General features: G+C 43.8%; 1 protein-coding gene across 1 annotated transcript; it reads left to right on the top strand.

The window, feature by feature from the left end:
• LOC126158571 (ice-structuring glycoprotein-like) lies at positions 1 to 22809 on the top strand. The gene is made up of 5 exons (XM_049916452.1): positions 1 to 44; positions 2137 to 2938; positions 20027 to 20043; positions 21330 to 21407; positions 22012 to 22809. Exons 1-5 carry the CDS (start codon positions 33 to 35, stop codon positions 22732 to 22734), a joined length of 1632 nt encoding a protein of 543 aa, XP_049772409.1. The 5' UTR covers positions 1 to 32; the 3' UTR covers positions 22735 to 22809.
• The last annotated feature ends 989 nt before the right edge of the window (positions 22810 to 23798 follow it).

Here is a 23798-nt window from a genome sequence, read left to right as displayed (position 1 = left end):
CACACTTCACCCGCTGCTGACCACTAGACATCATGGCTTGCAAGGTGAGTTGTCTCCCCGCTAGCAGAGGACCCGCTGAACATTTGCTAAAAAGCAACGATCTTCTTTCACTACTAAAAACAGCCCAGGTTTTTGTCTCGTGCTTATCCCCATAAGGATTGACATAAAGGAGCTTGGTTAGTCGAATATTGCGGAAAGGTACGAGGGTGTCGTTAGGGTCATTCGTTGCTGTAACACACAAGAAGTACATTTTCTGTGTGAGTTCCGAAAGTAGTCGACTATAAATGGGGGAACCAAACACCTGTTCAGCTAACTGGAACGGCCACGTGTAGACTGCGGTAGGGTAGACCAATAGTCGCCTTCGGTTTATTAGGAGAATTTTGGGAAAGTTTGGTTCATCTGTAAAGGAGGCCTCGTATAGGACGCTGGTGCGATCTATTCTTGAGTACTGCTGGTGTGTTTTGGATATGCACCAGGTCGGATTCAGGGAGGATATCGAAGCAATTCAGAGTCGGGCTGCTAGAGTTGTTACCGGTATAGTCAAACAACACACAAGTGTTGCGGAGATGTTTCGAGAACTCAAGTAGGAATCTCTGACGGGAAGGCGACGGTCTTTTCGTGGAACACTAGTGAGAACATTTAGAGAACCGGCTCTTGAAGCTGACTGCAGAACGATCTTACTGCCGGCTAAAGACATTTCACGTAAGGACCACTAAGATAAGATTTGAGAAATTAGGACTCGTACAGACACATATAGACAAACTTTTCCCCTCGCTCTATTCGCGAGTGAACAGGAAAGGAAGTGGCTAGTGATGGTACAGCGTACCATCCGCCACACACCGTACGGTTGCTTGTGAGTTTGTATATACATGTAGTTGTAGATGACGAAGTAATCTAGATGTGGATATAACTGACTCCGGCAATGCAGACACTTGATGTTCCATACGAAACTCCAACATTTCGTGCGTTTCAGAGAAAATGAGTGGATTTAGTTTAACTATCTCTATCAGATAATCCAGTTTTAGCAATCTGATTTCTCATTAGAGGTGTCCTGATGAAGCTACGATGCTTCTAAATATAGCATCTGCATAAAACACCTCTGTCAGAGAACCAAGCATTGACTCGGCAATAGCTTCGAGTGATGTGAGCGTGGAAGTCTGCCGTGAGAAGAAAAACCCGGAAATTTGGAGAACATTGCTAAGATCACACCGGGATGCTACATAGTCCGTAATCTACGTTGGAATAACTAGTATATCGTGACCATTACTACTGTACGAAAGTTTCACATGCAGTGATAAGAAGACTATTGTTTGTCTTGGTAGATTTTAGTTGTGCGTTGGCCGAAATTCAAGTTTGGATCTTTGGCTTCTGAAGGAAGTAAGAACTGACAAATTCGAGTTCTGGATACGTCGAATATCTATTTAAATACTTAGCATTTCCTGAATAGGCTGAAGATTTGTATTCGAGTCCGTAGCGTGGTCTTAATTTGCCAAGAAGCTACGTTTTAGAGCACATCCTTCCCCAGACCGAAAATATCAGTCCACAGACTTTTGCGACGTGTTCTTATGTAATTTCGATTTTTTAAATATCTATATAACTACAGAGATTAGACTACGAGACCACACTGTAACAGACTATTAGGCCTGGTCATTTCATATCTCCAGGTAATATTAAATAGATCCGAGTTTCTTACATGTCACTTTGATCTGTGACTAGATACTTGGACGAAAGTGGCCTACAGTGCTCATCGGTCAGTAACTCCCCCTTGCAGACACTTATGCCTCCAACTTACTATTATGGTTAAGAATATATTACAAATCAGAAATAGCTTTCACGGTTGATTTGAGCAAAATCGGGAAAAGTCTTCTTGACTGCCTACTCTCTCACATAGAACGGTTGTACTGTAATGTCACCGGCGCAAATAGTAGCCCTATCTTAGTACTTGGTTCTTAAGTTCTCCGTTTTCTGGGGACATGCAGATGGTGTAGCTATAACTCATTTCACAAGAAATAAAGTACCCTACTGAAGAGTTAAGACGTTAGTGTAGGGAGACGGTGTTTTATGGCTAATTACAGCTGTTTCATAGACAAAACAAACTGATTGCGGCAAATAACATACGATAACTTTTGTCCGCAGGCACTCATCTTAGCGTCAGTGCTGTCACTGGCCCACGCCGGCTACCTGGGAGCTCCTGCAGTCCTCGCGCCAGCCGCACCCATTGCTAGGGCTTACGCCCCAGCTATCGCCGCCGCCCCCATTGCCAGGGCGTACGCCCCCGCAATTGCTGCCGCTCCCATCGCCAGAGCATACGCCCCAGCCATCGCTGCTGCCCCCATCGCCAGGGCCTACGCCCCAGCCATCGCTGCTGCCCCCGCCATCCGCGCCGCCCCTGTGGCGGTCGCCGCCGCCGCCCCCGCCGCAGTAGCTGCCGAGTACGACCCGCACCCAGAGTACAGCTTCGCCTACAGTGTCAACGATGCTCTGACTGGTGACTCCAAGACGCAGCACGAGAGCCGCAGCGGAGACGTCGTCCAGGGCAGCTACAGTCTCGCCGAGCCCGACGGCTCCATCCGCACCGTCGACTACACCGCCGACCCCGTGAACGGCTTCAACGCCGTGGTGCACAAGGAGGCAGGTGCCCATCCCGCTGTTGCCGCCGCCCCCGCTCCCGTGGCCGTCGCCCACGCCCCCGTGGCCGTCGCCGCTGCCCCAGCGTACGCTGCCGCCCCCGCCATCGCCGCCGCGCCAGCGCTGGCGTACGGTGCCGGCCTCGGCTACGGTTACGCGAGGGCGGCATACGCTGCCCCCGCGATAGCCGCCGCCCCCATCGCTAGGGCAGCCTACGCCGCCCCCATCGCCAGGGCTGCCATCGCTGCTCCCGCCCTCTCCTATGGAGGTTACGGATACGGCGGGCTGGGATACACGAAAGCTATTCTTGGTTAAGCGCCATCTTCATCAATAGTCACTCATTTGCATTTTGAATATGCTCATATGTTATTGCTCATGTTTCTGTAAGTCTGAAATATTTTACAAATAAAGTTATTGTTTATGTTATTCCATATTTTGTGAATCTTCCGAAAGTAATACCACATGTTATATCAAGAGACTGATAATACTAATGGCTGATTCAGGATTACTGAGTATGTCCATGAATCTGCTAATGACATTAATCTCCTTCGTCTTGCGTCAGAAAGCAATTAATGATTGTTTGTAGGCGTCTTTGATCTTTTCCTGATTGACTATAGACCCCGCTAATTTCAATTCTATCCCGTTCTCGCTATTTGAACAGCGTAGTCCCTGAACTAAAACTTAACTTTCAATTATGTATCCTTTCAGATGTCAAATTGTTTACCCACACAATCGTGAAACGAAGGAGATCTTCCGTCATAAATTCGATGAATTTTGGGAGTGGCTGCGCGGTTTGTGGCGCCATGTCACGAATTGCGCGGCCCCTCCCGCCGGAGGTTCGAGATCTCCCTCGGGCATAGGTGTGTGTGTTGATTTCAGTATAATTTAGTACAATTTAGCGTAAGTAGTGTGTAAGTCTAGGGACCGATGACCTCAGCAGTTTGCTCCCTTAGGAATTCATACACATTTGAACATGTGCTCGTGTTACTTAATACATGTATGTAGACTGCACGCAGGTGTTTAATGCACTGAACTGGTGGCTAAAGCTCCATAGTTTCATTCTAACATCGTCCAGCAAGGAACACACTTCTTGAAATAGAATAAAAAGCCAACAGCCCAAAGTTCATGTATATCTCCCGAAGTTAGTATCCAGGAATAGTTTAATTGTCTACTGACAACAAGAGCTCGCAGAATATCCCTAATCAACATTAGAAACGTATATAATTGGCAACTCACTGATCCACCACAAAAGCGGTTTACGTATAGAATGAGCTTCTATAAACGCCGGATTTCAGTCTGAACATCAGCATTATATACTCACTTTGCGCATAACAGTAGCTGATTCCGTTGGAGGTCGAATTCTCTCCTTTGAAATCCCACGTGTGCTCGAATACGACCAGAGGACTAGCTGTTGTACAGTTCGCTGTCATCTTCTGCAATCGTGGGCACACGCGTAACCGAGCTGTGAATTATTTCCTCCAAAAACAACAGCACGGATTGATTGTCGACAGTGACGATGGGCTGCAGAACACTGTCCCTGAGAGAGCATGATACAAGTGAGGTGTAATGAACTGCCTTCACCCCCGTCGTGGGAACAGTAGCAATAATCGCCCGTTCGTTGTTCCCGCAAGCAGAAAATTGGGGATGTTTGTGGTTCTGACACCATAAGACCGCAACGGAGACAATACTTGGAGATGACAACATTTGCAGTACGTCCCCTCTCTTTCATTCTTTCACCACAATGTCATGAATCACCATAGCCCCAACAACATGAACCTGCCCGTAAGACGTGAGTCTAGCGAATAGTGCAGAGTCTCTATGCAGGGCGAAGTATGTACTCTCAGTGACGGCAGCTCTGTTCTGTTTGCTTCCACGTGAGACGGGCACTCAGCAACTCAACACAAGTAGAACAAATACTAGAATATTTTATACTTGATAGTATACTCCCTCCTTCATTGAAATGAAAAACAAATATATCCTCGCAATGCTGTGGATAAAAAAGAGTGAAGATATGTGAATGTGCAATGGGTAATCACGTAAAACGTTATGCAGTTAACGGACACCAATATTACATGCAAGTACTCGAGTGTTACAGTTGCAACTGCACTTGAATGTTGCAATGCAATTCCAGGATGAGAATGGCTGAATGTTGGTTGGGATAAGGGAATGAGTTGCAGACAGAAGGTACAATCTTGGGAAATCGTCAGAACATTGATTTTGTCCCATGTGTCACAGTGCAAAAACAGTAACTGATGTAGATCAAGATGCACATGAATGGCGCGGAACTTGCCTTATAGGGGCCAGCACAAGCTGAATTGTCAATGGTTAAATGTTCTGTGATTGAACCAGAGATGTGCGAAGTGTGTCGCTCACGTACTAATTGAACATTGTCACGGTCCAGAGATTCAATCCTGAATACTGGAGCATCATCATCTACCAATAACGGGAACATTGTCTGAGAACAGAGCAATCAAAGAATGATCGAAGGATGCGTGGACTCTTGACTGGCCATCGTTTTCATGGAATTAGAGCATCGAGGGTGATGTAGCCAAAATAAAATTACTTGCCTAGAGTTTTTTAAATATCGAAGTTGGTATGAACGTTAGTACTGCTTAAGACTGACAGTAACACATGGTGTTGCACAGATTTCTGCGGTTTCACGAGACTATATTTTTATTACAGAAGTTAGAAGTTTGGGATGGATTTTAACTTAAGCACTGGACTGCAAAGCTTTTAATTTCAAAAAAGACGATCCGATTTTATAAACGTATAACGCAAGCACAGAAAGCATTGGAGTACTTCATACAAAGCTGGTTAGAATCAAAGTTCTTACTCATATTTCAAAAATTTTCGATACGTGCAGTTACTCCACTTGCTGCTTTTGCTATGCGGCGTCACACAAAGTTGTAAAAAGGTACGTAGATGGAGACTTCCACATACCCCACGCAAAAAAATCACATATCATGAGATAAAGCGACTTTAAGGTATGTTTACAAGGGCAATAAAAATTGAAAATTGCGGACAATATACCAGAAAAATTTGCGACCAGACGAATTGCAACCATCTGTACCACATTACCGGCACTGTTGATCGGTAATGTTTGCCGTAATTCATTTCTGGGGCAGAATAGTTTACACGGTATAACTTTGTCGATATCCTCTCGAGGTCAGATTTTCTCTGTGAACCTGTTGTGTTGGTGCTAACACAAGAAACATGAGATCGGCTGGTTATAAGAAAATATGGAATGACAAACCCTACTTGAAAATGTGCTGTTGGACATAACACACTGTTACAGTAGACAGCAGTTTACAAGTCTATGTTGGTACCGATCTTCCTCCTAGTACTGCGACATGGAAGCCAAGCCTCACTGCTCCAAGCCTTGAAACCCAACTGACGTGCAGCTATCTATAAGCTGCGCTCCAACATGTGAAGTCTGCCTAATTAATATTTTAGCCCAACTACACTAGAAAAATTAGAGCACAACTACTAATAAAGAGAAGCTATTCCTGGTAGAAGTGAACTATATTATCGAAGCCAGAGTTCTCAGATTAAGTGGCGCACATTCGTCGTCACATCATTATAGATTCACAGATGGTGCCAACCAGAATTCACAGAGGTTTCTCCCACATCAGCCTGACATAAAGTTCAAAAGAAGAAATCAGTCTGCAATTCTTAGTCACTTACAGACCGATCGAAATTTGTTTGCCAAACTACAGCATGTTGACGATGCAAAGCACTTGATTCTGCAGACACGCTGATGTTCTTAACTCAAGATGTACAGAGATAACTGGTCAAATTCGACCGTCGAGCCGTGTCTCCTCTAACAATGGCTAGTCGCCCTATTGCTCACAGTTGTTGGTGGGAGTGACGTCAGATACCACAGTTTACCAAATATTACCTCTGCTTGCAATTACATCATTATCTCCGATGTACGTACACGGCGATACAATGCTTTAATAAATATGGCGAATTCTCTGCTGGCCACCAGATTAAAATGTGTTGTTGTTGTGGTCTTCAGTCCTGAGACTGGTTTGATGCAGCTCTCCATGCTACTCTATCCTGTGCAAGCTTCTTCATCTCCCAGTATCTACTGCAACCTACATCCTTCTGAATCTGCTTGGTGTATTCATCTCTTGGTCTCCCTCTACGATTTTTACCCTCCACACTGCCCTCCAATGCTAAATTTGTGATCCCTCGATGCCTCAAAACATGTCCTACCAACCGATCCCTTCTTCTAGTCAAGTTGTGCCACAAACTTCTCTTCTCCCCAATCCTATTCAATACCTCCTCATTAGTTACGTGATCTACCCACCTTATCTTCAGCATTCTTCTGAAGCACCACATTTCGAAAGCTTCTATTCTCTTCTTGTCCAAACTAGTTATCGTCCATGTTTCACTTCCATACATGGCTACACTCCATACAAATACTTTCAGAAACGACTTCCTGACACTTAAATCTATACTCGATGTTAACAAATTCCTCTTCTTGAGAAACGCTTTCCTTGCCATTGCCAGTCTGCATTTTATATCCTCTCTACTTCGACCATCATCGGTTATTTTACTCCCTAAATAGCAAAACTCCTTTACTACTTTAAGTGTCTCATTTCCTAATCTAATTCCCTCAGCATCACCCGACTTAATTTGACTACATTCCATTATCCTCGTTTTGCTTTTGTTGATGTTCATCTTATATCCTCCTTTCAAGACACTGTCCATTCCGTTCAACTGCTCTTCCAAGTCCTTTGCTGTCTCTGACAGAATTACAATGTCATCGGCGAACCTCAAAGTTTTTACTTCTTCTCCATGAATTTTAATACCTACTCCGAATTTTTCTTTTGTTTCCTTTACTGCTTGCTCAATATACAGATTGAATAACATTGGGGAGAGGCTACAACCCTGTCTTACTCCTTTCCCAACCACTGCTTCCCTTTCATGCCCCTCGACTCTTATAACTGCCATCTGGTTTCTGTACAAACTGTAAATAGCCTTTCGCTCCCTGTATTTTACCCCTGCCACCTTCAGAATTTGAAAGAGAGTATTCCAGTTAACATTGTCAAAAGCTTTCTCTAAGTCTACAAATGCAAGAAACGTAGGTTTGCCTTTTCTTAATCTTTCTTCTAAGATAAGTCGTAAGGTCAGTATTGCCTCACGTGTTCCAACATTTCTGCGGAATCCAAACTGATCTTCCCCGAGGTCGGCTTCTACCAGTTTTTCCATTCGTCTGTAAAGAATTCGCGTTAGTATTTTGCAGCTGTGACTTATTAAACTGATAGTTCGGTAATTTCCACATCTGTCAACGCCTGCTTTCTTTGGGATTGGAATTATTATATTCTTCCTGAAGTCTGAGGGTATTTCGCCTGTCTCATACATCGTGCTCACCAGATGGTAGAGTTTTGTCATGACTGGCTCTCCCGAGGCCATCAGTAGTTCAAATGGAATGTTGTCTACTCCCGGGGCCTTGTTTAGACTCAGGTCTTTCAGTGCTCTGTCAAACTCTTCACGCAGTATCTTATCTCCCATTTCATCTTCATCTACATCCTCGTCCATCTCCATAATATTGTCCTCAAGTACATCACCCTTGTATAAACCCTCTATATACTCCTTCCACCTTTCTGCCTTCCCTTCTTTGCTTAGAACTGGGTTGCCATCTGAGCTCTTGATATTCATACAAGTGGTTCTCTTCTCTCCAAAGGTCTCTTTAATTTTCCTGTAGGCAGTATCTATCTTACCCCTAGTGAGACAAGCCTCTACATCCTTACATTTGTCCTCTAGCCATCCCTGCTTAGCCATTTTGCACTTCCTGTCGATATCATTTTTGAGACGTCTGTATTCCTTTTTGCCTGCTTCATTTACTGCATTTTTGTATTTTCTCCTTTCATCAATTAAATTCAATATTTCTTCTGTTACCCAAGGATTTCTATTAGCCCTCGTCTTTTTACCTACTTGATCCTCTGCTGCCTTCACTACTTCATCCCTCAGAGCTACCCATTCTTCTTCTACTGTATTTCTTTCCCCCATTCCTGTCAATTGTTCCCTTATGCTCTCCCTGAAACTCTGTACAACCTCTGGTTCTTTCAGTTTATCCAGGTCCCATCTCCTTAAATTCCCACCTTTTTGCAGTTTCTTCAGTTTCAATCTGCAGTTCATAACCAATAGATTGTGGTCAGAATCCACATCTGCCCCAGGAAATGTCTTACAATTTAAAACCTGGTTCCTAAATCTCTGTCTTACCATTATATAATCTATCTGATACCTACTAGTATCTCCAGGATTCTTCCAGGTATACAATCTTCTTTTATGATTCTTGAACCAAGTGTTGGCTATGATTAAGTTATGCTCTGTGCAAAATTCTACAAGGCGGCTTCCTCTTTCATTCCTTCCCCCCAATCCATATTCACCTACTATGTTTCCTTCTCTCCCTTTTCCTACTGACGAATTCCAGTCACCCATGACTATTAAATTTTTGTCTCCTTTCACTACCTGAATAATTTCTTTTATCTCGTCATACATTTCATCTATTTCTTCATCATCTGCAGAGGTAGTTGGCATATAAACTTGTACTACTGTAGTAGGCATGGGCTTTGTGTCTATCTTGGCCACAATAATGCGTTCACTATGCTGTTTGTAGTAGCTAACCCGCACTCCTACTTTTTTATTCATTATTAAACCTACTCCTGCATTACCCCTATTTGATTTTGTATTTATAACCCTGTAATCACCTGACCAAAAGTCTTGTTCCTCCTGCCACCGAACTTCACTAATTCCCACTATATCTAACTTTAACCTGTCCATTTCCCTTTTTAAATTTTCTAACCTACCTGCCCGATTAAGGGATCTGACATTCCACGCTCCGATCCGTAGAACGCCAGTTTTCTTTCTCCTGATTAAAATGTACGGTGGATTATTTTTCCCTTCGGTTTCGTCCACTGATAGACCCTTACACAGGGAGCAAAGTGAAGCGGTGTCAACCCCCCGAGAACTGCATGTTAACTTTTACATTGGGTGCTTTCCTTGTACCTCTGCACCTGCTGTTACAATTTCCAGGTACAGCTGGCTTCGCCCACCATGCCTGTCCTCAAACGTGCTATCCAGCCTTCCGGCCCATCCGGCGTGCAGGTCGCCCAATGTGGCGCCGAATGTAATAAGACCTGCGCCAAGGCGGCCGGACCTGCCCCGCGCGGGGCCTCCCGGCCAATGACGCCAAACGCTCATCATCATCATCATCCTTCCGGCGCTCCAACCACCTCAAAGTTAATTTTGATAAGCTTGCTTAGTTAAGACTTAAATACCTACACTGTATACACTCCGATCGTTATGACGTTTTAACCATTCTTATTGTAATAAAAGCTTTAATCATTTAACTAGTTTTCCACTAATTACAAGTCTTAGTTGTCATTTTTGATGGTGTAAATGGTTGATTATCAGCTTGGGCGTGCGCAGTGTTATGACAGCTCACTGCCACATCTCAACGAGGCCACTTTATTGCCACAAAATGGGCGAATGCGAGCTGTTGGAAATAGTAACATCTCCCCTTACCGATCAGTTAATGCATATTTCTGCTCTCTGCTTACCTTAATTTGGATTAATGAACTTAAACCAATGTAGACACATATTTTAAGTATGAAACGAAAAGCGGTACCATATAACTTGAATATTCCACAACAAACTCAAGTTAAATGATTTAGAAATAATTAGCATTGTCGCCAACCCAAATGAGCAATATCTGTTCATACCTAAATAATAATGAAAACAGCAATGATAATGTAACTGTTTAATCGCATGTGTGGCAATTAAAGTTTCATACACATATTTTCAATGACACATTACATAATAATACTAAGGAAATTATAGCAATTCATTTGAAACATTAATAAAATCAAAATGTCATAATTTAGAACAGTAATAAACTTTCATAATTGAAAATAACGAACTGAAGGCAACTTTTGTTATGACAGTAATTATGTAACCTCGCAGTAAAGTTTACCTTCATGAACAAAGTTTCTGGTATTTGGCAAAACATACATGTGATGAATTGTAACTAAATTGAAAACCATACAAATGGATTAGCAACCATTGACATTCAACACATTCGCAACTCTGTAAGATGAATCAAGTCAGCACACAATACATTTTGACAAATAACACAAAGTGAAATGTGCAAAAATTCGTAGTTTTGGTTAGAATGTTGATATGCCAGTACTTTACTTTTACTCCTACTTATATCTAAAGAATGAATTTTGTCTCTGATTATTATCACAGAACAGAACTGTTAACTTACTGAGGTTTCCTTAATAATTACTTTCAGTTATACTTCCGCCGGTCGGGGTGGCCGACGGTTCTCGGCGCTTCAGTCTGGAATCGCACGACCGCTACGGTCGCAGGTTCGAATCCCGCCTCGGGCATGGATGTCTGTGATGTCCTTAGGTTATATAGGTTTAAGTAGTACTAAGTTCTAGGGGACTGATGACCTCAGATGTTAAGTCCCATAGTGCTCAGAGCCATTTGAACCATTTTTTTCCAGTTACATTTCCAAATCGGTAAAGGGGCAAATTGGTATTTTATTCTTTCTACTTATGTTCTTTTAGTTTTTAAGCAATGACGCTTGGATATTTAACGGCAGGAAACGATCTCGATCCTATGTAGGTGACAATGACATAGGATAATAAATAGGTTTGGATTCTGAAGTTTGCATACAGCGCTTATTGTTGAAAGAAAGTTAAGATAAACAGACTGGATAGTGCCTCACAAAGTTTCGAAATGTGAACAGAAATAAAACGTTCTTATAGTTCGTCGTAGATGTTAAAACGTTATCTTCATTGTCGTCGACAAGGCTTCTGTTACTTTATATATAGAGAACACGCTTTAATTAGCAGTGACCTATTACGGGGTAAGGTCTTGTTGTTCGTGGATCCTCGTGTATGAGCCCACACTTGGCATGCCCTTGTGCCACGCAATGAAGAATATCACCTTACATTGTTCTGATTTTCCCCTATACACGCAACTCACAATTCCACTCCGTCTTATGTCGCACACCGTTGTCCCTTTGACTCGCGCTCACTCTGACTTCACATTCCTCGCGTCCACAGGCGACGCTAACTTCCTAACTTCACCCTCTGACAAACGAAACTACATTTTGCTAAAATTCCCTAACGTCATTCACCCAGTGAAGTTCCATCATATCACAGAAAAAATCTACTTAGGTTACAAAAACATATTTCATTCCCAATCTACAGGTAACATGTTAAGGTTTGCAAGAAATGTAATCACATAGTACACGGTCCAAACACATGAATGTGACCATCTGTCAAAAGCTTGAATAACCACTTTTTGCAGAGCGGCTGAGCAACAGATCCACTTTCTTCAGTGCGAATGCACCAATACGTCCGACCTCCTGTGGGAACAGGAGTGTAATGGACAGGGACTGTGGATAAGCTGCGCTCGATGAGAGAGTCAGATGGTTCAAATGGCTCTGAGCACTATGGGACTTACCTTCTGAGGTCATCCGTCCTCCAGACTTAGAACTGCTTAAACCTAACTAACCTAAGGACATCACACCCACCCATGCCCGAGGTAGGATTCTAACCTACGACCGTAGCAGCAGCGCGCTTCCGGACTGAAGCGCCTAAAAGCGCTCGGCCACAGCGGCCGGCGATGAGAGTGTGGATCGGCCGTGAGGCGTACCGAGATAGTCCATGCAGTTGCGATAACGCTGTGTGCCGCATGGCGCAGTGGTTACTGCACCTGCCTAGTAAGCAGGAGATTCCGAGTTCGAATCCGAATCCGGTACACATCTTCATTCGTCGTCACTGATACAGCATAATGTCTCACTACAACTGCTAGCAGTGATCTCTCTTCAATACTCTGTTGAGGATCCATGTGGCGAACAGCCTGAGGTGGTCCCACAGATTCTCGATTGCGTTTAAATCCGGGCAGTGCGGTGGGTAGGGAAGTACAATAAATTCATCCTTTAGCTCGTCGAACCACGCACCTACACTGTGACCCGTGTGCACGTTAGATCGTTCTGCTGGGTATAGCATAATGCCGAGGAAAAAACAAACCGCATGTACGGTTAGACATGGTCCCCAAGGATAGATGCATACTTGGGCTGATCATTGTACCTTCCAGAATGGCGAGACCACCGCGGGGCATGTCATGATAACATTCCCCAAACCACAACGCTTCCCCCTCAGACTGTGTTTACAGAGATGAACACCGAGCGAGGTGGCGCAGTGGTTATAGCACAGTGGACTCGCATTCGGGAGGACGACGGTTCAAACCCGCGTCCGGCCATCCTGATTTAGTTTTTCCGTGGTTTCTCGAAATCATTTCAGGCGAATTCCAGGATGGTTCCTTTGAAAGGGCATGGCCGACTTCCTTCCCCATCCTTCCCTAATCCGAAGGGACCGATGACCTCGCTGTTTGGTCCCCTCCCCTGAATCAACCAACAGAGCTGTACACACCAGCGGCCGTCAGTCCGATTGAGCGCAACACGAGATGTATCTTATTGCTACTCAGTTTATATCCTGTTGTGGTAATGGAACGCAAATTCCAGCCTCCGTAGCTAATGAGCAGCAGTCAGCATGGGAACACGAACGAGGTGCCTGCTCGGAGGCCCATAGGCGGCAACGTTCGCTGATCGATAGTCGAGGACACAATGTTGGTAGCCTATTGGTTCACCTGGGTTGCTAGTTGCTCAACAGTTTCACGTCTATCCGTACGTACATATCTCCGCAGCCGTCGTTCAGCCCTTTCCTCTACGGCCCGTGGTACGCCACAGTTGCCTCGCTGCCAATTTTGGATAGCTCCATTTTGCCATGCACGGTATATTTTAAGGACGGCCGCACGAGGTTTACAAACTTAGTCGCTTCCAAAATGGTACCACACTAGCCCCGAAAGCGAATGGTCACTCAATTTTGAGTGTCAGATAAATCGTTCCGTTTCTGAATTACAACGACTGCATTGTTTTCCGCGTCTTTTCGACAAGTTTTATATATCCTCCACTGTTAGTGCTGCCACATGCCCTCTGAGATATTGAATTACATTGATACTGAAAATTAGCGGCCTGTCTGAGCCAATGGATCATTGTGCGATCCACATGTTGGTTATGGCCGACCCATCGTTGAGGCAGCTCCTTCTTAAGAAATGATCTTGCGTGCACATATCCGTGTGTAGATGCTCTGTCCTGTTGAGGAATGAAATTTTCAGCACGTTATCGCAGCTCTCCAACGCTTCCAAGTACGTGATTCCTGTAAAACAAAACGAACCGTAAATCGATTCTCGGAAGTGGCATAAAACACACGATGTTTCGAAGAGCCATACTGATTCTTGACTGTAGTATATGGCTGCTAAGTTGTGAGGAGTCTCTTTTCTACTTAAATGGAACGCAGCCCCATCACTGAACACTAATCTGAACTCTTATCGCCACGCCCAAACTGAATTCTCAAAATTCTACACGCTGTTCTTCATCATCATTATAAAAGATTTCTAACAATTAAGTGCTGAGACTTTCCCAGACAACAATACAGGGACGGCCGTTGAAGGGTATGGCTCGGAAAAAATGGGTCTGAGCACTATGGGACTTAACATCTGAGGTCATCAGTCCCCTAGAACTTAGAACTACTTAAACCTAACTAACCTAAGAACATCACACACATTCATGCCCGAGGCAGGATTCGAACCTGCGACCGTAGCAGTCACGCGGTTCCGGACTGAAGCGCCTAGAACCGCTCGGCCACCACGGCCGGCTGTATGGCTCGTTTGGGGAGGGCTACTCTGCGTAAAATCTGACGGACGGCAAGAAGGATGGAGGCACTTGAACGGAGTACAGGCCACACAGCCACAGTTACTGAAGAATCTGCCCCATTTGAGAAGAAGTTGCTTGCGTTAAGGCCGACTGACACCAAGAGAGATGCTGATAAGTCACAGGCCCCTGCAGACACTTGAACAGGGTCGGCCTCTGTGACCGAGTGGTTCTAGGCGCTTCAGTCTGGAAACGCGCGACCGCTACGGGTGCAGGTTCGAATCCTGCCTCGGGCATGGATGTGTGTGATGTCCTTAGGTTAGTTAGGTTTAAGTAGTTCTAAGTTCTAGGGGACTGATGACCTCAGATGTTAAGTCTCATAGTGCTCAGAGCCATTTGAACTATTTTCTTGAACACTTGAACATTCCAAACTATCGGGTTTGTTTTTGTGTGACTTTTTTTGCGACAACTGAAAAATACAGCTAAACATTAGAATCAATCCGCTGGGCAGATCGTTGCCAGCGCTTGGAAGCTTTCATAGGATAGTAAACGTGAGGACATGACGGGAGTTCCTGACCACCACATCGACCGCCGCAAGATCAGAAGTTTTCATCCTGCACGAAATGTGATCACGAAGCATTGGTCAATCATTCGATGGAATTGCGAATACAGCCGGCTAGTGACAACGCACATACGACTGGAAATTCGGCCAGTCTGTAAGATATGTGAGCAACCAAGAGAGATTCAGTGTGAGACTGAGCTATTGTAACACCGAGACGTCAAAAGGATATTGAGGCAGTCAGAGACAGTGAAGAGACAGTGAGGTATGTCAACATGTAGCCTACAGTCTCTTCTTCCGTTCCATCTTTTATCGGCACTTTGTGATGTACTCATTTTCACTCCATGTTAAATGAACGAATCGTTGTGGTCCATTGCTTGGGCCTTGAGCATTCGAGTACACTCTGCATTTTCCTTGTCTGGGATTTGCCTCCAAACATTGCGATAACACCGCTTTTGGAAGATATTTACCGTGGACAGTAGCCTCCAGCAACAGAGACACAAAAAGGTCACGCCGGCCGCCGATCGCGCTGGCTCAAAGGGATTAAGGACGGAAGTCAGTGTGGAAGCCGCCCGGGACGCCATCTCGAGGCTGCTGAACACAGATGACGAATTGTGAAACTTCATTGTAGACGACCATCAACCGTTTGTTTTTATGCTCAGTGTTACCGGTTTTGATCAGTAGACCATTATCAAGCCGAAGCAAAATGTAACCAGCTTTTCGCTACAACATTTGAAGTGAACAACTTCGATGTAGGTAGAAAAACATAGCTTTTGTTACAAAAAATAATCACCAGAAGACACGGATATGTAGGAGACGCACACAAGACGCTCATATATTTCAAACTCAAATGAAATGTATGATCGTCTTGTGTGCATCTCCTACATATCTGTGTCTTTTGGTGATTATTTATTGTAACATAAGCTTTGTTTTTCTATGTATATCGTTCACTTCAAATGTTGTAGTGATAAGCTGGTTACGTTTTGCTTCGGCTTAATAATCGTCTACCGATCTAAACCGGTAGCACTGAGCATAAAAATAAACAGCTGATGGTCATCTACACTGAAGTTTCACAATTATTTGACTGGTGCAAAGCCCCACTTCATCACAATCCTAAAATATAGATGATGAAAGGTGCCGGCTATCAACTTGTCCCCACACAGAAATGAGATGTTCGATTCGTCGCGTCGACTTCGTGTCTGCTGCACACGCCCTCACGCAAAATCTGGCTGTCGAGTGGTGAGATGGTCGATTCTCCCCTTCTACTTACAGATTACTGAGTCGTGTCTATGTCCAGTCACAACGGCTGTGAGGCTTATATTCGTACAGTAATAAGCATAAAAGTCCATGTTTTAAGCCATGAATTAGAGTGTTTAATTTACATCTTCGTTCAATTCACCGCATTTTGGCGCTCAACATGGGATGATCTCATCATTGAGGTGTACGTCAATCAGTTTTTCTGTTTGAAACACAAATGTCGCAAAAAACGCCAGTCAGACACGTAGGAATGACTAACTTGCGGTCGTCACCACGAGTAAACTCTGTTGAATGCGTTCTACGCACTGAACGAGAACACGGACACGACCTGCGAATTTCCCCTTACATAAAGAAAGAGTGCCTGTGAATCTTCTGGTACCATAGTAGAATACTTTGAGCCGGAGGAGTTACAATGCCGTATTCTCGATGGAAATCACGTCTCGTCGCTGCAACGTAATTGGACCTGTTTAAACGGAGAAGGCAAAAAGCCTTTGGATGCTCGACTCGACGCACAAAAGGTAATGAACGAGCGAGCACATTAGCTGCACTAGGAAGACTCCTAGCGGCAGCGACATGAGCCGACGACTTACAGCTGGCTCCAAGGTATAGTTTCGATTTGTAATTTAAAATTAACCTCTAGTTTGGATCGTTGTTGTTATTGTTGTTGCTGGTGATGGTTGTGGTGGTGTGATCTCCTCATCCTTCTTTATCCTGCGCAAGCCTCAGAATGTGTCCTCTCAACGAATCCATCTTTCAGTCAAGTTACGCCACACATTTCTTTTCTCCCCATTTCTATTGAGCACCAGATCTACCTGTCAAATCTTCCACAGTCTTCTGCAGCACCGTAATTTAAAAGCTTGCTTTCTCTTCTTGTCTAAACTGCTTATAGTTCACACTTCACTTCCGTGAAAGGCTACACTCGGGACAAATGCATTCAGAAACGAATTCCTAATGCTTTAACATATATTCTATGTTAACAAATTTCTCTTCTTCAGAAACATTTTTTTCCCCTTTGCTACTCTACATTTTACATCCTCTCTGCCGTGGCCATCGTAAGTTATTTTACTGTCAGAATAGCATATCTCATCTACTATCTTCAGTGTCTCATTCTCTAATCTAATTCCCTCAGCAATGCGGGATAGAATTCGACTACATTACGTTAGCGTTGTTTGCTTTTTTTTAATGTTCAGCTTCTATTCGCCTTTCAAGATACTGTCCATTCCGGTCTCTATGTACTCCTTCCACCTATCAGCTTTCTCTTTTTTGCTTAGGACTGGTATTCCGTCTGAGCTCTTGACACTGACATGGCTCCTTCTCTTTCTTCCTCTTTCCTCAAAAAGCCTCTTTAATTTTCCTATAGGAGCTGTCTATCTTTTCCCTAGTTGTACAGGCTTCAATAGCCTTGAATTTCTACGCTAGCCTATCCTGCTTAGCTGTTTTGCACTTACTATCAGCCTAATGTTTAAGACGTTTGCATCATTTTGCCTGCTTTATTTCCTGCACCTTTATATTTTCTCCTTTCATCAATTAAATTCAGTATCTTCTGTGACAGCCAAGATTTTCTTCTAGGCTTTTTCTTTTTACCTGCTGTCTTCACCATTTCCTCTCTCTCTAAGCTACCCATTCGTCATCTGCTGTATTCCATTCTCCTGTTTCAGACAATCGTTGTGCAGAGCTGCCTCTGCAACTTTAAAAAAAGTTCTGGTTGTTTCAAATTACCTACGAAGCATTTCCTTAATTTTATGTCTATTTGAAATTTTTTCAGTTTTATCAAAACTAGACATGATTGTCTCAATGGGAATTCCGTGATCGTTCATTAAATAAAATATGGCGTTTCAGTCTTCGATCGCTATTCTTTATTTTCAATTACCGGTTTCGGGCTAACTGCCCATCTTCAGATCATATATTGTAGCTACAGAGTAACTTCTCCGTACAGAACACTCGGTTCGCTGTCATAAGTAAAGTAAATTTACTTTTTATTTTCAGTTTTAGTCTATGGTTCACAACCAATAAATTATGGTCTGAGCCCATCTTTATTCGGGTGGAATATGTAAATATGTAGTGTTGTGGAGTCGAATGAATCTTCAACATTCTATATTAAAAACGCTACCTCCACTTTTCCTCAAACCCGCCCACTCACCCACCCACCCACAAACACACACACACACACACACACACACACACACACACACTCCACAACTGTTTCTCATCTCTTACGATGCTATAAAATGCGTACCGCATAACGATTCCCCAGTGATGGCGCCTTTGGTTGATTTGGCCCTTTGATGAAACAGACGCATATTCTTACATGTCATGTTTTAAAATAGCTTGCAGCAATATCCACATATTAGTTAGCCAAGAGTACGACTTCAGAATGTGTTTTAAGCTGCCTTATTGCACTAATAACAAGTCTAAAAATGTGGTGTCCCTTTGGTATTTTCAAGGCGTCGGATATTGATAATTTCAGACCTTCGGAGGAGTAGCGGATAGTGAACTCACGTTATTCCTGCACCATATTCCAAAGAAGCAACCTGGAATGTCCAGGTGCTGAACGGTTCTTCCTCCACCTGTCTTCTAGTTCCACCAGTCATCTGAATGTGATTGAGAAACATTATATGGTGTCTGGTTATTAGTGTAAGAACAGAGAATCAGACCGCATTCCAAGAACGTAACCAAAGTTTCTTGGTTTGACACTGCGGCTTACAGGAGCCAGAATTTCTGTCAAGACCTGTTGCTGTAGATCGACAAAAATGACACAGTACCCTGCTCGATCGTTCTTGTAATAGTTAGTAATTTTTAAGATGAATATCACTCTTTCTACACTTGCACTTTTCTTCAAAGCATGGCACGTCTTTAGAAACGTGCATGCAAAAGAGATAATTTCCCAATTCAAGTTGTAGACTCCCTGTGTTTATTTAAATTCAGGTGGAAATATATTTCTGCAACATGCTACAACCCATTCGAACAACAAACCAATCTTCCTTCGTAACATTCGTAGATAGCTTCGCTTCACATCTCTGCAACTGGTGATGAAGAAGTAAACTTTTGTTTGCTACAGAAAAAAATCTCTTGTTGTTCAAAGGAAAATCATACCAGAACAAACAAAACCAGTTCATACTCCACTCTTTTTATTAAACACTATAGAAATATAATCTCGAGTGTGGTTCCTTGGTTCCAGTTGGTAATATATTGAAATTGTGTTACCGGTACCTAAAACGCCTGACGTGTATGTATTATTATATGCAAATTGAAGGTGGAGAGGGGAAGAAAGGAAAGGAAAGGAGAGAGATCACAGGTATCAGCTGCGTTTTGACTTTACGCACAATTGGCGGCTACGAGTGAAAACGTGTACCGGACCGGGATTCGATTCGAACCCAGGATCTCCTGCTTACTAGGCAGGTGTGGTAACAACTTTTTTTCGGTGCAGGCATATCATGATACCCGTTCAAATTCATTGTTGATCCATTGATACATTCTCCGTTTTTTTTATTTGTTTGAATATGAAACCACTAAAACCAAATTTATCTTTCAAAAATCCTAAGTAGTCAGTTTGTTAGTTGTCAAATTTAGCTTTGTCAGGCTTAGTTAGTGATGCGCCTCTAATGATCTCTACACAACGTTAAACCCTGACGATTACTGATATGTCTGACAGTAACCTATTGGATTATGTGCAAGATGTCTTACAAGAAGTATTTGCAAGCTTGAGAGTACCTAGAATACAAAACATTCACATTCTAGTTCAATTTCAAAAATTAATTTTTGATAATATTCGGTATATATATTTTCTAGTGCGCAAATATAGTAATTTCTTAAACTATAAATCATAATATTGCTTGTTATAGGGATAGCGAACGCGAGGGTGAGATTTTACAGTAAGATTGTATTTCATATTAGGCTATCGTTAACGAATAAAATCCATAACGATGATGCCAATCAACCTTCAGTTACAGTGATTTATAACAGGCAAATAATGTAACAAAGATCTGTGATGGGGGATGGCTTACAATATTAAAAACAAGAAATTACCTTAAAATGACCGTTCACTTTGAATCAGTAATGAACTCATTAATGCCGAGTAGAGTTCTTGGCAGTTTTGTAGCCTACTCCATCATGGACGTCATTTTTACAGTCTCTATATTTATTATTCATATTTACTAGCTTTACTGTTTTATTTCAGGTTGATAGTGAAAGTTGGAGTCATTAGTTTTAAAGCTTTCTGCACTAAAGTATAGCGTGAAGTAGAGTGCCTCAAAAATTTGCACCACTATTGCATTCGTCTTACACCTCAGTCCGTAGAAAATTCAACCCTTCTCCTCAGTTCTAGGGAAGGCATTCTTGCACTTCACTCACGTCTATAGAAAGCGGGTAGCTGATCAAGCCTTTAAAAGAATCGTAAAACTACGACGTATAAGCAAATGCTATGCAGTTCCTCTGCTAACATTTGCTGGTGTCAACATTGCTGTTTCTGTAGATACAGGTAGTACCTATGGTTCTACTGGAGAGACAGAAATAAAGAACTGCAAAATTCAGAAGATGATTGATCCTAAGGTTCTAATTTGTTTATTACAGCTTCAATTTTGTTTTCCGTTTCCATTATTGCAACATTTATAATCACAATCTTCTGTCGAAACTCGCATTGTAACCTTAAATGACACGATTCGGTCTCGGCAGGGCAAAGTCTCTTAACTGCAGATGAGATGGTGTTTCACATGTAGCTTAATCTATATACGTGCTTTGACAACAGTGTTGCGGAGATAATTACCACATCATTTACGATTAACCCCATGCTGCACGGTGGCGTACTTCATATATGGCGATTGTATGTATATAAAAATTCACTAGAAGGAATGGCTGCGGTGAAAGTGGACATGAATTACAGCGTGTTTATCGACCTCGACATTGCCGTATTCCCAACGGCTTGACTAACGTAAGTTATTCTAGCAATTGCGATTACGCAAGGATTCCCTTGCGCCCACTAGCAGGTCAGGCCACTGTTACAACAGGCAGCAGTGAGTGCGTGACATAAACATTCGGCGGGCGGAATGCTGATTAGCATACGCGTAAAGCCAGTGGTCAGGTTTGCGTACGACTCGTGGAGCTTCTCGAGCACTTCCCGTCTAACGGGATTGTCGGCATGCCGGCCAGACGTCGCTATATAAGCTGGGAGCCCGGCCGTCCGGAGCATACGGCAACCAACCACCCACTGACGACATGGCTTCAAAGGTGAGAACTTGCGCATGAATTTGCGTACTGGAGAATTTAGCTGTTACAACTGTTCGTTTTGAAGCTGGGATATTGTGAACGAGAGTTTTCAGATCATTATTCTCGTATGACTCCAGGAACGACTTTACCTCTTTGGTGTAGGCTGTTGTTGCTATATAGAATAAACACTGTTTTAAAACTGGCCCAACCGATTATAATTACAGGTCGCATCCTCTCCAAATAAATAGGGAAAGACTGCTTTGTTTTCTTGGGGTTTTAAGTAGCAGGAGAGCTTCTGTGAAGTTTGGAAGGTTAGGAGACGAGGTACAGGCAGAAGTAAAGCTGTGAGGAGGGGGCGTGAGTCGTGCTTCGGTAGCTGATTTGGTAGAGCACTTGCCCACGAAAGGCAAAGGTCCTGAGTTCGCGTCTCGGTCTGGCACAAAGTTTTAATCTGCCAGGACGTTTCAACCTAACGATTGTTTGAAAAAAACCACTGCCAAATTCTTTCCCTTGTGAGCTAGTGCTCCTGCTTTAAATATAGTGACGTCCTTCTTACAAACGTTTTTGCGATACTTCCACACTTCTTTTCGTTGGCGTTTAGTTTTCGGACTTGTTCTGTTGACAGGTTATCATTTTCGTGGCGACACTGTCGCTGGCCAACGCTGGATACCTGGGCGCTCCGGCAGTACTCGCTCCAGCAGCCCCCATCGCCAGGGCGTACGCCCCCGCCATAGCTGCCGCCCCCATTGCTGCTACCCCCATCGCCAGGGCATACGCCCCCGCCATCGCTGCCGCCCCCATTGTTGCTGCTCCCATCGCCAGGGCCTATGCTCCAGCTATTGCCGCCGCTCCAGCCGCGGTCGCCGCGGAGTACGACCCACACCCCGAGTACAGCTTCAGCTACAGCGTAAACGACGCCATCACTGGAGACTCCAAGGCCCAGCACGAGACCCGCAGCGGTGACGTGGTCCAGGGCAGCTACAGCCTGGCCGAACCCGACGGTTCCATCCGCACCGTCGACTACACGGCTGACCCCGTCAACGGTTTCAACGCCGTCGTGCACAAGGAAGCCGGCGCCCACCCTGCCGTGGCCGCCGCTCCTGCCCCCGTGGCGCTTGCCGCCCCCGCCATTGCCGCCGCCCCCGCTATCGCCGCCGCCCCCGCCCTGGCCTACGGTGCCGGACTTGGCTACGGCTACGCCGCGGCCGCTCCCATCGCTGCGGCGGCCATTGCTTCACCCGCCATTGCTGCAGCCCCCATAGCCAGGGCAGCTATTGCTGCGCCAGCTCTCGCCTACGGTGGATACGGCTATGGCAGTCTGGGATACACTAAAGCCATATTTGGCTAAACTGCACCTCACCACATTTGCGCCGAATAATTCATGAAAGTTTCCATTGATCGTATGCCCATTCATACATGTAAATAAACCATTTTCTATTCATCTATGTTCTTTCTCATTTTTTACTCATTTATACCTCAGTCCGTCAGCTTGTATTGATGGATATTTTGAAGAAGAAAGGAGTAGATTGGTAAGAGAGACGACTGATACAGAATCTATATTTACAGCAGAAAGTAAGGATAAAGACTGGAAATGAAATGTCAGAAGGAAGCAGCATTGGACGAGGTGTTAGACAAGTTTGTCGCCTTTCCCCACTGTTGTTTAATTTATATCTTCAAGAGATTATTGCGAAAAGCTTAGATGGGAAAAGAGGAATATGTATTGGTGGAAATAGAATGTATAAGATTTGCTGATCACATAGTATTAGTGGCAGAAAGTGAGCTGACAGTGAATAACATGCTGAAAGACCTGAATGAAGCTCGTGTGGAATGTGGGATGCAAATAAACACAGCAAAAACAAAGAGTATGGTCATCAGCACAAGACGCAGACTGTTCAATATTAAAATAGGACAATCTGCCATTAGCCAAGTAAGTGCATTTAAATATCTTGGAAGCACAATAACTGAAGACTTGAGATGTCACCAGGAGGTGAAAACTCGAACTGCCATAGCGAAGGAGGCATTCAACAGAAAGAGAAGACTCTTATATGGCAAATTAGATAAAGGACTAAGGAAAAGGCTTGGATAATGTTTTGTCTGGAGTGTGGCACTATATGGGGAAGAAACATGGACGCTGAGACGAGAGGATGAAAAAAGGTTAGAAGCATTTGAGATGTGGATGTGGAGGAGAATGGAGAGAATAAGCTGGATGGAAAGAGTGAGTAATGAAAGAGTACTGGAAAGAGTTGGTGAGAGAAGATGTCTGCTGAAGGTTGTAAGAGAAAGGAAAAAGAACTGGTTGGGACCTTCATTGAGAAGGGAGTGCTTGCTAGTAGATGCTTTGGAAGGATTGGTTTGTGGGAGAAGACTGAGAGGAAGAAGGAGATACAACATGATAGAGGACATAAAGGGAAG

This window comes from Schistocerca cancellata, chromosome 2 (genome assembly GCF_023864275.1).
Source record: "Schistocerca cancellata isolate TAMUIC-IGC-003103 chromosome 2, iqSchCanc2.1, whole genome shotgun sequence".
In the NCBI taxonomy this organism is placed as follows: Eukaryota; Metazoa; Arthropoda; class Insecta; order Orthoptera; family Acrididae; genus Schistocerca; species Schistocerca cancellata.
Note: the sequence above shows the minus strand (reverse complement) of the source record. Positions and strands in the feature narration are given on the sequence as shown.

Bases quoted from the DNA above. Each gene is read 5' to 3' on its own strand.
- LOC126158571 (XM_049916452.1), top strand. The intron at 21,408-22,011 runs GTGAGAACTTGC...TTCTGTTGACAG, and splicing joins CTGACGACATGGCTTCAAAG to GTTATCATTTTCGTGGCGAC.